Here is a 16,607-nt window from a genome sequence, read left to right on the forward strand (position 1 = left end):
CAATAGAACAACAATCCGCTCTAAGCAGAGGTGATTTGTAATTTGGTCCAATGGGCGCACCCTCTCTACTCTCACATCACCCACCAACACACAAGGTGGATGGCAAATTAAAAGCTGACCAAGGATGGGAAGAATCATGGCCTCTGAGCTGTGCAGGAAGTATTGAATTTTCAACTCAAAAAAATGGAGAAGGACATTAAATAGAAACAAGTAGGGAGTTAAAAAGCACTAAAACATGGATAAGAAACTCAGAGCAGCAGTGTGGTATGAGATGCGCAATATTCAAGATTTATCAAGACAGCAGGGACACATTAGGAAACTTTTGACTAAGCTTTGGCAGCAAATGGCATAAGCAGCATATTAAAATGTGAGCTTGTTTCTAAAATATGACAGGATGCACTTACAAAACAGTGGAAAAATACAAATAAGTCAATAATCTAAGCCTGCCTCCACTATAAAATGTTCTCTCTGCAGATGGAGGTGAATTAAGGCCACTATTGGAGAATTTAAAATAATCCACACTCACGGGAAAAGCAAAGCAAAACACATCTATACAATATTGGTAAACAAGAAAACAAATCTGACGGGTGAAAAACAGACAGTGACGGGATTCTTACAACCCCGCCCGTCACAGTTATGGATTAGCACAACCTCTGCTGTTCTGTACACAATAGGTGATATAAATATGTTTTTTTTTCCAGCAGACAGGATTACATGTAGTGTGCACAAGAAGCAGGCTGAGAGTCAAATAGTGCACGGCTGTGGATGGAGCTATGAATCTACCTCGACTGTTTTACTTTTGTTCATTTACGAGTAAACTTTTTTTTTAGGTTCCTATCTTGGACAAACCTCGCCGTTAGCTGACCTTTCACAAGACAAATCATGTAAAAATGGTGCGTCCCGTTCCTTCACTGTAGCGTATCAAAGTTCATCATCAAGGCAGGTGCAGTACTTTTCACATAATTTGCCGATACAATCATTCTCTGAGGCAGAGCTGCACTGAAGACAGAAATAACCTCACTGGTTGATACAAACTGCAGTTAAGAAACCACAGCTTTTAACCAAAGTTTCCATTCCACACATACGGTTTAGAATTATCATGATTAAATAGGCGCATTTGCTGGAGTTTTTCGATGTTATCAGTTGGTCACGCAGAGTCACGCTTGTATCTTTTTGCCACATTAGCCCACATTTAAAGGAGATCGTGCGTGTTTATGTAGCGTCATTGTGATGCATGCTAATTTTTTCCATTTTTAATTTTTATTTTATACTTGCTGTTGATTTAATTTAGGTTCCGTCAGCACAGCCTTGAGTATCATTAACTTAAACACAGAATAACTCAGGTAAAAGAGGAGGTAGCTATTTTCGATGTTATTAAGAATTCTAGTTCTCTTGCTAGTTACATAAAAACACAACTCAGTTACAACCAATTTGGTGCTCATCCGACTGACGAAGGATTATAAGTCATCATTGAAACCATCTGTTCAAACTTTGAAAGTTTAAAGTATCTTGTATCTCGGTAAGTTAAACTGTTAGCCTGATGACCGTCTTTGGTCCTAAAATTCCATGATCAAGAATCAATGCACTGCCTGTTTCAGTTCAACTCAACTAATGAGGTTCATCTGCCTCCAGTGCAGATATTTTCACACACTCTGTCATAAAAGAGTCAACAGTGATACAGTAAATCTCTTCCTCAAAACACTTGGGCGTAAGTCAAAAGCAGCCTCTCCCACGCGTCCCTGTCCTCAGACGTTGGGTCCTTTGCTGTAATGTTCCCTGAGGTTGTAGGTCTGGTAACACATGGAGACATCACACACTCCCGGAAGCCCCGGGTTGCCCCGTTTACCGGGATCTCCTGGTGGTCCTGGTTTTCCTGGAATTCCCTGGTTGCCCGGATGGCCGATTCCATCAAAGCCGCGGGGACCTTGAATCCCTATGGTGACACAGAAAGGGAAAATAGAAAGAACTCAGCAATAACACTGTCACTGGTATTCTGCCTTATTTACTGGAAGAAAGATCCATTTAATAAGACCACAGTTCTTAGGTAGCTACAAAATAAAGCAAATGCTGGATCACAAATAACATCCGCTCTCACTGTGTACGTATGATGAGATATTAGACCAACTCGCCCTCATGCCAGCTGCCACTAGACGTAAGCACTGAAATTTAAATTCAAACCAGGTCAAGCCACATTTGCATTAAAAATGTAAGACTACAAACAGCTTTCATGCATTTTTGTTAAAAGTGCACTCACGCATTGATCTGAAATGTCAGAACATCATGGTTAGTTTGCTGAAATAGTTGCAACTCCTCAAAATGGCTTAATGAGTGAAGACATCTCACAGAACAGGCGGACGGGTAGGCTGTCTACTATTTGTACCTGGCTGTCCGGGTGGTCCTGGAGGTCCGTGGTAACCCTCCCCTTTGCTTCCTTTGAGTCCTCTTGTTCCCACGTCACCTGTGGACGTAATATATCTGGGTTAAAATACAGCAATAGACTGTGAATCCTTATGCTTCACAGACTGGTCACTGTGTACACAAACTGTTTAATACAAATTTATGTTAGACAGTGGCAGCATGTGGTAATGGAGTCATGAAGTCATACATGTTCAAACCAAAAATGGATTCTTAAGAATGACTGTAGATTGAGGAATACAGAAAGTCTCACCTTGCAAGTTTACAGGATTACTTCTCGAAGTTTCTAAAACCACAGAAGTCTGAATTTGTGTTTTTGAGACTGTCATCGTTACACTGCAGCTACAATGTGATCGTGCTTGCAGCATATACATAACACCAACAAGGAAAAAAGAAAGAACTTAATTGGAGCTTTTGTTTTCAGTCAGATCATCGAGGACTGTGCTACAGAAAGTCTGAAGTTCAGTAATAAATAAGTTCAGTTTACTCAAAAGATGTTTTTAAACCAGCAATTCCTGTCTTAATACAGTCTGCAAACCACAGCTGTTCAGTGGAACAGGTTTTAGTCTCAAAAAGGGACCTAAATCAAAGTGAATGATGTTACACAGCTAATAATCTACCAAGACTGTCAAGACAGCTTGCTGTTGGTCAGTGTCAACACTGAGCACAAATAAATCTGGCCTCCTTCAGCAGGTTCTGTTAAGCCTTTCCACCCTGGAGGTCCTGAAAACAGCACCAGGCCATAAAATGGCCACCTACTACTGCCATTGTAAAAAGATAGACAAGCGTGGCACATTTGGTGAAGAAACCACCTTGAGCTACTAGAGTTAAAGTCTGGTCTGTCCAGGTCGGGTTACTGTTAAACCCAACTTTACAATCCCATCGTCCTTCTGGCATCACAACATGAACCATCAGATGAATTATTAGTTTTGTATTGATGGATCTGTGAGTCTTTGCTTTGTACAGTGGTGCCGTATACGAAGTGCCAGCAAACATTGTCAATGCTTATTTATTTAATTTTACTGGGTATAATGTTCACACAGTTAGTTCAGTGTGTTAACGTGCTAATATTCATTAAGCAACACCAAATACAAAGTGTAACTGAGGATAATGGAGATCTCTAATTTTTGGCAATCAGTTAATAGCTGTTGAGATATTTTACTAAAAAACAAAACCTCATTCTGGCACCAACTGAAAAGGTAGTGAATCACCACAGTCAGAAAGATTCAGTCACAAGAAAAGAAGAGCATCTGCATTGAATTTCATAGTAATCTAAACAATATTTATGAGATATTTTAGTGTAGACCAAAGTAGTGGACTGACAGACCAGCCACTGCCATTACTGTGACTGTATGTAGCTGTCAGTAGGATGCAGTTAGTGTAGCACCATTCCTCAACATCTGAAATGTTTCAATAATAAATGCTAAACAGCGTCTGTTCTCTGAATCATATAGAGCCAAACAAAATGAAAACAAATTATATTAACATGTACACAGACATCTGGACTGGTAATAAACTGCAAAGTATGAGATTTAAGCACTTTGAAGTTGTGTATCTCAGCTGCATTTGCTCGGTGGAAATAGCAAAAGACAGCAGTTATCAGAACTGAAATATTCTCTCACAAACTTTCTCTCACAAGTTCTCCAATGATTTAGTTCTGTACAACCATAAAGTTGTGAGACTGATTAAATGGAGAAAATCAATGTAGCAGAGGCTACCGCGTCCTCAGTGCTGGTCACTGGTGTCGCTTCAGATGATCCAAAATGTTGGATCTTGATAGTGTCTTTCATCAGACCCTCCATGCCTGGAACCTTTCCACATCCTTCAAACTCTATACTCTCAGTTTGTAAAGCAGGCTTTAAATAACCCTGATAATGTCATAGTGAGGCCATCTGGATTTCTCAGACTTAAGTGCCTCCAACGGAAACAGAAGACATTACAGAACAGGATTTCACTGCCTGAGTAGTCCTCTACATGACAACAACAGCGATCTTGATGCATAAAAACTTTCGGCTGATCCTTTAATTTTGCACCCAGTTTCATCTAGTTAGCCAGCAATTATTGACACTAGCGCAATTACCTTTACATAAATTTTGGAATGCAGGCATCCATAAAATTACATCCAGTACATACATTAATCAGTTCTCTTCCCTCAATGTTTTCAACTGGCTTCACACCTCTAAAGCTGCTGCTCTTCTGACCCAACAAGTAAAAACCCTACGCAGCAGTGGAGTGGAATCTTCCACAGCTGATTAGCCACTCTCAGTCTTGAAGTGGTGATAAATCACAGACAGCTCATTGGGATGGGTTTGCAGTGTTTGTTGTCTTTTGCTCGGCTGACTTTCACTGATGTTCACTTGTTTAATGATCTTGTTTTATGGGGTACAGTGAACATCAACACATCCAATTTGTTAGTCGTTGACACTGTTTTGATTTTAATCGCTGATGAAGGCAGCAGTAAATTTTGTCCTAGCTCTTGCTCATGATGATGTGTTTTTATTTATTGCCTTGTTTTCATCGGGCTAAAGAGCCAGATTGGAAGATTTTGTGGGCCAGACGCTGTGGTCTTAAGAGGGAGCATGGCCTACAGATAACATAAAAATGTGCTAAAGGAGTGGATTATTCCCATAAAGGCATTTTTTTTTGTCATATCAAACCTTTGAGGCCTGTGGGACCCTGCATTCCAGGAGGTCCTGGGTAACCGGGAGCACCACTTCTGCCAGGGTAGCCTGGGGTTCCCATGGAGCCTTTGGGTCCTGGTAATCCTGGCTCACCTGGGGGTCCCTTCACACTCTGGCAGGGTTCACATCTAGATGGAGGAGCCAGGGACTGGAGGAGTGCTGGGAGTTGGTCTGCAGGGCACAGCCAGAAGATGCTGAGTATACGATTGGTATAATAAATATTATAGCAAAACTGCTTCCACAAGGGACTGTAAAGCCATATATATGTCTGTGTAAGTGTGTACCCTGTAAATGTGTCGTCATGGGAATTTATAGTTCGATTTTGTTTTTCACAGCAGGTGCAGTGTGAAATATTCAGGATTTCTCTGTTTCTCCTGTTAGGTGGTGCCACATTGGAAACAGTTTGCAACATAGTCATTAGATGCTTTCTGTTCAGTTAATGGGCTGCAGGGTGGCGCAGTTGGTAGCACTGTTGCCTCGCAGCAAGAAGGTCGTCGGTTCGCGTCCCGGTGGGGGCACCGGAATCTTTCTGTGTGGAGTTTGCATGTTCTCCAAGGGCAGCGTGGGTTCTCTCCGGGTTCTCCGGCTTCCTCCCACACAGTCCGAAAACATGTTGAGGTTAATTGGTGATTCTAAATTGTCCGTAGGTGAGAATTTGAGTGTGCTTGGTTGTCTGTGTAAGTGTAGCCCTGTGATAGACTGGCGACCTGTCCAGGGTGTCCCCTGCCTTCGCCCTAAGTCGGCTGGGATAAGCTCCAGCCCCCCCTGCGACCCTAGTGAGGATTAAGCGGTGTATAGATGATGGATGGATGTTAAGTTAATTGGAATAATTGCTCCCTCCCACCTGTTCTCCTTTATCCTCCAGTCAGTGACATATCATGAAGATTATCAGAGCTACACCAATAAAATGGTCAATAAATTAGTTCATATTCAACTGACAGCAGCTACCGGCAAGTTTATTCATGTGGTCATGTTTTGTAACTTTGTCTTTCTTTTCCTTTTTCAGTAAAGACCTTACGTTATTTCACCGAAGTGATCTTTGCCCATTCAGGGACAGTGAGAGGTCCACACTAGTATTTATCACCCACAGCTGCATAGTAGCTGATATAACCAGTCTTGGAATGTCCAGTGTGAGACAGTTGACACAGTGACTGTCTCACGCCTCCTCTAAGCCTCCACAAAGCAATTATAGATCATCATTTCCTGTTATTGTTATTTCCTCACAGTCACAGTGGTGAGGGTGACAAGACATTGGTAATCTGTGGTGCAGCAATAGACATTGCATTGTTTCTTGCTGAAAATAAGATCTGTGTTGTACTTCGTGATTTTAAAAAAGAGGAGGTGATGTCTTTCCAGCAAAATTTAGTATAGATATGAGGTAAAAAGCTGTTTTTAGATCTGAGCAAAAGACAAAGCTGATTTTTTATAGCTAAATAAAAGACAAACGTAGAGATATGATTAGGAAGTTTGAGTAAGCGTGGAAATGAAGCTAAAATGTGATGTGGAAAAGTTAACCAAAAAGACATAATGTAATTAAATAATATAATAATATGTAAAATGTATGAATATACTGAACAAACCTGTATAAAAATCCAACTCAGTAGAAATCTGCTGAAGCCTGAGACCTGTTGGCAGGCCGGGATGCAGCAGGCCTGACGCACATGCTATCTGATTAGTTTCGAAGAAAATGGGTTGGGTTTTTCGGGGGAAAGAGAGGAGTTGGCAAACGTAGATAAGGTCATGTAACGTATTGTTAGCTAGCAATTTTGTTCGCACAGCCTCTGTATCGAATAAACATTATTTACATCAGACTCTGAAGACTTTTTCCATCTTGTATCTCTTGTTTTTGAGGACCCGAAGTATTAAGATAAGGATCGTTACATCGGTTATATGCTGTAACGACGCTGCCTGATCATCACTGGCCCGTAGCAGGCAGGCCGAGTCACGACAAAGCAAATACTCTGATGTTACTGTGGACTCTAAGTTCTAAAAACCAAGTTAAGCTAGTTGTTGCATAAGCAAACTTTAATTTATGCAATTTTAGATTTACTAGAAAATACCTGGCATCTAGTTGCTGGGACTTACTTTATGCAATAATTAGGCCTGTATCTGTATAGAAACAAACTCTCAGTCCTGGACAATAATCTGAAAAGCTTTTATGGCTGTCATACATTGTCTGGGAAAAGCTTGTTAAACTCCATAATGCTTGTTTAATGTATAAACCCATTTGATGGACCAGCACCTCCCCTATTTCATAAAAATGTTGAGGACAGATTACCATAATCCAGAATAAGATCAACATTATTGACACTGAGCTTCCCAGTTGTGGGATATTCTTTCATCAAAGATTCAATCCAGTTACTGGTCTTTGGTTAAAAAGCAACCACACCTGCCATCACAGTCAGTCACTGTATGCTTACATTGTCTACTCGAATAAGACTTTTGTCTGTCTGCGATTGTAAAGAGATTTTTTTGATTTTATACTGTAAGTGACTGTGTGTCTATCAACACTCGCTCGTCAAATTTTTTGCTTGTTTTTGTCTGATTCCTCCTTCATTGCCTTTAAAGGTAATTTTCACTTAACATCTAGCCAAGGGATGAAGAACATTGAACATCGGTGGACCAAGTGCATTGATGTTAAAGGGACGCTGTGTTGAAAAATAAAGCAAGAACTATCCTTCTGTGACATTCTTTGGTGAAGCCTTCTGAAGTGTCCTCGTAGGTGTGATACTTTAGTGCAGGCGTCTCAAACTCACAGGCCAACTGAGGCCCGCGGGATGATATTTTGTGGCCCCCTACTTGACATCAAAGTTCAGTGTTAGTGCGGCCTGCGCATTTCTCTCACACCCACCTACGCGAGTCGTTGCCCTGGGCATTTTATATTTTTTATCACTTGTGGGCTATCATAGCTCAGGCTCGTGACAGCAACGCGAATTAGCAACGTTAGTCACTTGAAACGTGATTTGGGGCTGGCACAGAGTGGAGGGAAAATATATCCTGTCACCCAGTACAAATGCTTTCTTTTTTTTAACTTTTTTCTATCTGTGTGAAAAGCTCTCCTCCACCGTGAGCTTTAATAAGTCAAAGTACAGGTCCAAACTTACTGATGAGCATCTTCAAGCCATACTGAGGGTCTCAGTTGCCTTCTCCCTCAAGCCAAATGTGGCTCAGCTGTGTAAGAGGAAGCGCTGCCTGGAGTAGGTAAGAGAAACCAATGTTCTGAAGAACCTTTCCTGTTCAGAATTGTTATTAATATAGATTGACAAGATTGGATCAGATGTACTTTTTTTTTTTTGAATAATTGAAACCCTTTTTTGTGGAATACAGCCTCACCCAGACTTTATCTCCAGCGGCCTCCAGGTAAGTTGAGTTTGAGACCCCTGCTTTAGTGGCACACTGTATAAACAGTCAAATACTTGCTGGGAAATAGTCGAACCTTAATTAAAGAACCTGCTAGCCTCATATAATATAATCGCTTATTGCTGTATTTCACATAAATTTATAAGGTGACTCCAGTGCAGGGCACAGGCAGCCAAAATCTAATCATAAAAATAGGTTTGAAACATGTTAATTATTTCTATACGTACCTATAGTCTGGGTTAAAAAGAAGCCATGATGATATGCAGTTTCATTAAAAGAACTATGCTGAAGTGAACAAGAATAACACAGTCACACTGTGACTGAGAGTAAATATAATTCTTCTGTTTTTGCTTTGGTATAAAGGCTAAAAACAGGAGGTGGTTGATTATTTTCATTCAGTGAAGGTAAATAACAAAAACTATCCATTATGTTTTGTGAAATTTAGCATTACGCCACGCTTTTGCAGACAGCATAATCACTTAAATAGTCCAGCAGATTGAGCTGATTGATGCCACTTAGCTATAATCACTGTAAATGGCTTTAAGGTATTGTGCAAAATGTGTAAGTCTGTGTTTGAGACAACAGTCTCAGGCAGCTTTCACACTCTGGTTCACAGCAGAGTGACATAAAAACAAACATATACTTACTACGCAGAACATCGGTGCAGAGCTTTAGAAGATGTTCATCTGAGGGAGGCTTGCCCTGGAACACACAATTACACTTTGATTCAGTTGAATCCACGCTGGGACTGGGAAAACAGGCTCAACCTGTGATTAAGTATGCCTACAGATTTACAGGATCTTCTCAATGCTCCATTCTCCATCTTCATGTCACCCACACACGAAGACAGCTGTGACGCCATTACTGCCAAACACAACTCCCCCACTACAGGCATGGAGTCACTGACTGTATGATTCAGCACATTTTTCTTTCTTTTTTTTAAGCATTCGTTAGAAGTAAGCGGTCAGGAGGTGGTTCACTTACAGGTTTTCCAGGATATCCTGGCTGGCCTGGTTGGCCTGGCAACCCATCCTGGCCAGGAAATCCCCTGGGACCAACAACACCCATGTGACCCATGTCACCCTTCTTTCCTTCAGGCCCCCTGTGGCCCTCATCACCTGTCACTCCTTTCTGAAACAGCAGGAGGGACAGCAGAAAATCTCATATTACAAAGAAAAAAAGGTGAAGTTGGGGTTTGTTTGCAGTAACTGACCAATTTATGGAACTGAATACCACCTTCAAACATTTCTAACAACTGTAACGGCATACAGGTCTGCCAAGCTTTGCTGTCGTTAGAAACACTGAGGAGTTACAAGGGTTAAATTATGCACAATATTGTTTTTCTTTGTTTTTGAACATATCCACGTCATCCTGTCTAAGGGACCACAAAATATGTGAATGGCCATGCCTTCGTTTTGTTCTCTTCATCATACATCAGGAAGTGTCTCTCCGAATGAGCCATTTAGGTTCACAGTCTGTTGTAGGATCACAGCAGGACAAGCACCAACACTGAGCGGCTCCTCCTCCTCTCTGCCCCTCATTGACCCAGTCCCAGTCTCCACACTCATGGACTCTCTGACTTTCAGGCCCATTTCTTCTAAGTGTGTGAGGGCTTACAGCTGTCCCACTGTCAAACTGTCAAGTGCATGGCGACTCTAAAACAACTTTTCAAGGACTTTTCAGCACTTGTAAAACAAAATACCTGTCCATAGCTCATAGCAGAACTAGTGACTTATGTGTGTGGTTGTCCTGTCCACCACAAAATGTAGACAAACTAAACATGAATGGGGCAGGCAGGAAAGGAGCAGCAAATCAAATCGAAACTGAAATACGAGTCTAAACTCACTTTTTTTTAATTTCATGACCATGCAATGTTTGCAAATAACGTGTAATGTTACGACAGTGCGTCCAATTTCTTATTTTATACCATTTCTAGTTCGCACAGCCTCACACGCTCAAACACTGCAGCTGTGACATCAGTAAAGCCTGTGAGGGTTTAGTGCCTGGTTTTTATGGTGGAGTTTGGGATTGGGCCACTGAACAGAGTAGATGCAGAAATATGTGTGCCGCAGTCTTATCCCGAAAAAGGATGTGGGCAGCAGCGGCTCAGTTGAATTTATAACTACAGACAGTGAATCAGCCTGTTTGGAGCAGGGCTAAAACCAGGGCTATTATATGCATGATAGAATTAATGATCCATGCAGGAATATGAGCTGAAAGTTGAAATACACAATCTGGGAACATGTGAGACTTACATTAACTTGTTAAAAGGAGTATAATATAAGAACCTTAAAGAGTTTTAAAATTCATGTCTTATTCTCTCGTTCTGAAACTAATGCCGAAAGATAAAACCTGCGAGAAACGGATGAAACAGTGTCTTTGTGTGACCAAACATAATCTGCAACCCTCAGCATGTCCAGCTAATAACCTGCTGCCTAAACTATCTCTTTGTTATTACCAAAGCCAATAACCATAAATCATTAGTTCGGGGTCTAATGGCCGACCAATTATTAAGTGGAAAGGCTAATTTTAAAACAATGGTCTCAGCAAAGTTGCCAATTGAATAGTCAATTAATGAACGCAGAGCAGCAGACATTATTCCATATGTAGATCTTTTAAACAAGGACACATGACGTTTGCAGCACATTAGACAATCGGACTCCCTCCAGAACTTCAAATCACAGCTCAAGACCCAGCTGATCAAACTGGCTTTTCCTCCTTGACCACACTATCACACTTTAATACTTCATCTCTTCTATCCACTGTGTTTCCGTTGGTATGTTTTTTGTAAAGCATCTCTGAGTTTTTTTAAAAGCGCTATATAAAACGTATGTATTTGTAAAGTCTGGCTGGAAGTCATTAACTACCACACAAGTCTTTGTCATGGTGACCTGTTACCAGCTAAATCTACACAACAATCTCTGCTGTGAACATGAAACTACATGTAGTCCAAGAAAAGGCCTCCTCACATCACACTGACAGTATCAAGCTGCAGTCTCACATCGTACTAAACATGAAGAGGCTCAGTACCACAGCCACATTTTCTGACATCAGCATTAGTTCATATATGTTTAATCAGTTTAATTATTGATCATTGATCATTATCATTCCTAGTTTGGGGTCATGCTAACAAAGCATTGTACACAACTACCTCCTGTGTGTGGTATTTGTCCTGCATGTGACAGTTGGTTCTGGATACTAAAGGCTTTAGGTTAAAGCAGCTCTTCCTGCTTTTACTGGGGTTTGAGGAAGTTTGGACACCATCCAGTGTTAGCCAAGACAACATTGCCAGAGACATCAGTTATTTTTCATTCTAGAACTTTTTCTACATAAAAATATGTAAGTATGTCAGCTGAGCAGCAAAAGCTTGATCCACACAAACCAGTACACATGTACGTGTGGCTTTTTACCTCAGTCTTCTACAGTCATTATGGCATGGATGTTCATAAACTGCATATTTAACATTGACATTTTCACAATATTCTCTTTTTGAAACAAATTGAAAGCGCTAAGCTGTCAGCAGAAGACAGCATGTTGAAGCAACTCACAGTTAGCTTATTAAGTCATTTCAGTTCATGAAATCAACAGTGTTTGGTTTGAAAAGAGAAGCCAGTTTTTGTAAACCTCTTCCTCAAATTAGCATCATGTTGTTTTAGATAATTACAAAAAAAAATTCTGATTTGCGATTTGATGTCAAACTGTATACGCATGAATGGAACACTTAGCAACCAGTCAATTAGGACTAAGTTTTCTACTCCTTCACTGCTTTTTAATAGTGATCAAAAAGCATGCTAAAACAGCGTCGACTTGTATTAAATGATTTTCTACAAATAGCAGCAACTTAGGGAAGCTGCATCTCCATAAATTGGGATTCTGCAGACAGTACAGTAAGTGTTTGATATTTCAGATGTGTGCGCCTTTAGAAAAGAGTGCTTTTGTGATGTATATTTTCGCCCGGGGGGCCAGATTTCCCCAGGCCTGAAGGTATTGGCTCTGTAAGTCTTCTATAGCAGCCGTGCAGGCTTGACAGGGCTTCTCACTGTGGTGCAGAATAAGACAGAATGGATTATATCTAATACCGCAAAGTCTAATTCGACAAACCTCTCCTTTCCTTCCCCTGGGTCCCACGTCGCCCTGACGGAAGAAAGAAAAGAGAGCGGGAAGGATGGGGAGGAAAAAAAAAAAAGAGGAGGGAGAAATAGAGAAAGACAGTTAGAAAGTTCTGCTACATATCAAAGGCTGAGACAGTATGTCAGAGGAGCTATGCTCACTGCTCTGCATTGCTGATGCAGAACCACTTTTTTTATATCAACCACTTTTTTTATATCAAAACTGGTGGCTTACAAAACACTTTAGATTGGTTATTGTAATGCATTCTCTCAAGCTTTTATCTTTTTCTACTTGTTGTAATGCGATTTTTTAAAAAAATGCATGTGTTAGTCCTTAAAAAACACCATTCAGTAGGAACCCCAATTCTGTAAGGCGTCATTGTAGATTTAAGCACTGTGATATATATCTGAGGCTCTGGGAGTGTTTCATTTTACATAAAAACCCTTCCTCATGTTGCTCCATACCTCCTCCTGTCTGTCATTGCCTGGTAAGGGATTTCTGCCATTCTAGTGCTGAAGGAAACAAATAAAGCAGATCTAGAGAGAATTCTGCTTTTAGGACATTTTGTCAGCGGTGACACAGGATATATCGTACCAGCAGGCATTTATTTAGGCGAAACTGAAACTGTGATCTGCCCAGCCAACATCTGCACTCACACTTACTACAGATGCAACAGGACACCTATAAATATGAAATGAAACTAACAAAACCTGCAGCCTTCTGCTACTGCTCTACACTCAAGAAGCATAACATTGCTGGTGTTCAGAAAAGTTCACGCAAGTGTCACCTGAGTTGCAGGAGCAGCACCCCCCTGCTCTTTTGATTTTCTCACATAACAGTATCTCTGAGTCACCGTTGACTGAACCCCTCAGAAAAGCTGATTATTTCAATCGAAGCCTTCCTAGTGTTCTGTTCCTTTAGTCGCTCTGTGAGACAATTTTACATTTAGAGACACAGAAAAGGCAAGAAACGGGGTAAACCTTTTTTTTTCCTCGATCGTTGAATTATGAGTCTTCACCGGGTGTATTTCAGCTTTTCAATTTTCAAGTTTTTCAATTTTCAAAATAATATTACATTTTGATGAACACAGCCAATGAGACTGACCTTCTAACAAGTTGTTTTACAATGTAAAAACTGCAACTAATTCTTATGGATGTAACCATTCCAGGTTTTTAAGCCCCAGAGACTTAAATTATCAGCATTAAATTGTCAGAAAATGTAAAAATCGGATTAAAAAAACCCAGCTTGTCTCTTATTTTCTAAAAACTTATCTGCATACTTCCCAGGATTCATTCCAGAAATCGTTTTATTTTTCTCAAATGGCAAAAAATTTAATCTGTCTACTTACTTACTAATCATGGTTTTCTCTCTAATTTGAATTAAAACTTTCCAAAGCACAATGTCTGCTTCTCATGCACTTCTTAAGTGTGGAAGAAGAAGAGTCCTACTGAAGAACAATGGTTCTGGATTTACAGTGACTCCATCAGTGCAGTGACAGCTGTCGAAAGGGAGGATTTTGACACAAATGTGGACAAATATGCTTCTGTACTTTGAAGAATATCGACAGAGGTAAATGTTTTAGTTGGAAAAGATCGAACATAAGATTTAATTTAAACTTACTCCAAATTTTACTCAGGTTTGTTGCCTTACACTTTAGACTTTTCGTAGACATTTCTTTTTTTTTTGACAGTGTGGGTTCTTCTAACTTAACGCCCACTGATTACATACTGAGCCGTGAAAGCTGTCTAAAGGCTTCCACAATGCTGCGTCTGAATGCTAGCAGTGTCAACAGTCATTTCCAAATATAATGCTAATATTTTTCTGTTGTTTAAAGTGAGAAACAGTTTTTTTGTTTTTGTTTTTGTCACAGCAGGCTGGAGGAGCACGTCAGTATCTGTGTCTCCGAGTTTAGCACAAATCATCGTGCACAAGAACCTCACTTTTGAGCTACATGTGAACGCCTCATTACTTCCTGGAAGAAGACAAGTGGTAGTCAGAGAACACTTTAAGTGGAACACACCCTCCTCCCTCCCCTTCTGAACTGCAGTGCCATATTTATTTTACCCAGAAGGAATTAGGAAGTCTGTCTAAAGACAAAAATATGTCACATTCATTTCAGCGGTGACACACTTGTGATTCACTGCTGATGCATTTAGCCTTGAGCGCGTGTCACAAGGAGGCTGGGCTGCTCTCACTTCTGCAGAATTACAGAGTGTGAACATTAAGCTGCATGCTGAAAAATACAATCGTTTTATCTGTCTCAAGTGCCACACAGAGGACTACACAGCTCTGTTTGCACATGATGCAATATAGCCAGTGCTGTGCACACACAAACACAGCCACACACACACACCTCTGACTCATTGTCTAATCCGTCTAGGGATGTGAAGATCGATGTCTCGGTGATCAATACCTACTGATTGATTCTTAAATGCTACTCATTTGGTATTGTTCCCAAAAAAAGTATCAATTAGACAGCTTGGCTCAAAAAGTGGAAATTGCAGATCCCACATTGTCATTTATATCAATATGTTTGTTCATTACCAATTATTGATGATGATGATAATCTCAATGTGGATAAACATGTTAGATCGATTATGCAGTCCTACTCCTCTCATCTCATTTCACCTTGTTGCCACGATCAATCATCCCTCATTGCCAACAGTCTGAAAATATTTCCCAAGATTATTGGAATTCCATCTGTTCAGCATTAGCACATTTTCTACCTTCATTCTTTAGCTGATTCCAGCTAAGTCTTTCCTCATTCAGCTGGATACTGGAGTGTTTTACAATTGCATCTCAAAATGAATTTCTTTTAATCCTGAATACCTTATGCAGCCACCAGAGACTGGAGGTGCAAAGTGGGAGAAGTTATTCTGGGTTGCCCTTGTTTCTGGAGGCAAGAGTTCAGTTCATTTATCCCATAAAATGTTAAGTGAGTTGCAGTCAGAGTACTTTGTACGCCTTAAATCAGCATGAAAGTCTCAAAGTTTCTGCTTGTAGTAAAGCTAAAGAGTCAACATTATGCTCGTTTAAGATTCAAAACCCTCACCCTAACCCTAACCCTTTCAAAAACATGTTATTTTTCTCTTGTGAATTGCTACAGCGCCTCTTTTCACCTTCTGTCTGAAGTGTTCTGTTTGAGCTCCTGTCTCTTTAAGGCCCCCCTCCCAAAATGCAAAGTGTGTTCTGATTGGTCATCTGGCCTCAGAAAAAAGAAATAATGATGGTTCTGTACAAGCGACAAACTCTCTAAGTTTGTGTACCTGTTACATGCACAAAAAAAAGCCCAACATGGGCTCATTAACTGATTTGATTGTGAAGAATGTAAACTCCTGTGGGACAGCTCTCCTGCCTGTGTCCTACCTGCCTCACCTTGTCAGATTAGAAACAAACTGACCTCTCATATCCAGCATAATGTCCATTATCCAGCCAGCTGAGTGTCTGCACTGTGTCCTCTTCACTGTTGCCAACATTTCTGAACCTTTGCACTGTGATCGTCAAAAAGACGCTTGAGCCTGAATACCAAAGCTGGTGGTGGTTTTGCCGTTGGGGCCCTGAGAGTCTGGAACAACTCTCCTAAATAGATTAGCTCAGCCAAACCAATTACCTCTTCCTGAGTCCCTGCTAAAAGTTTACTTTTAGACTATATTTCATATTACTGTTTGGAGCTTCCTTGCTTTTTCCGTACTACCGTTTGATTGTACTGTTTTCTTTTATTGCATTTTTTATGTATTTTTATATGCTGTCGGATTTTAATCTCGTAAAACACCTTGTAAAGCCACTTTGAGAGAGGTGTTGTGTTAGTAGAGTTTATGATTATCATATTTATTTTGTGATAAAGTTTTATGGTGACTTTTATTGAGGGGGTTTATGTTATTAAATGCAGACAAGCTACAAAAACAGTAGGAATAGAACAGTATGTGTAAATTAGATTACGGTACTGGCGGTAATACATTATCAGTTCTCAAATTTGATTTGAAAACCTGAATTATCGGTAATATCCTGCTGATAATTCAAAGCCAGCGTTACGTAACTGTA

At 40.4% G+C, this 16,607-nt stretch overlaps 1 protein-coding gene across 1 annotated transcript in view; it reads right to left on the bottom strand.

The window, feature by feature from the left end:
- Positions 1 to 1,745: 1,745 nt before the first annotated feature.
- Positions 1,746 to 16,607, bottom strand: part of LOC103365391 (collagen alpha-1(XXI) chain) — a 68,017-nt gene continuing 53,155 nt past the window's right edge. The window contains exons 25-29 of the mRNA XM_008292819.1: positions 9,441 to 9,587; positions 9,104 to 9,158; positions 5,073 to 5,267; positions 2,381 to 2,458; positions 1,746 to 1,933 (exon numbers count right to left, since the gene is read on the bottom strand). Coding sequence (XP_008291041.1) covers positions 1,746 to 1,933; positions 2,381 to 2,458; positions 5,073 to 5,267; positions 9,104 to 9,158; positions 9,441 to 9,587 — 663 coding nt within the window. The remainder of the gene's footprint in view (positions 1,934 to 2,380; positions 2,459 to 5,072; positions 5,268 to 9,103; positions 9,159 to 9,440; positions 9,588 to 16,607) is intronic.

The sequence above is a fragment of the Stegastes partitus genome, unplaced genomic scaffold (genome assembly GCF_000690725.1).
Source record: "Stegastes partitus isolate 25-593 unplaced genomic scaffold, Stegastes_partitus-1.0.2 Scaffold835, whole genome shotgun sequence".
Lineage (NCBI taxonomy): Eukaryota > Metazoa > Chordata > Actinopteri > Pomacentridae > Stegastes > Stegastes partitus.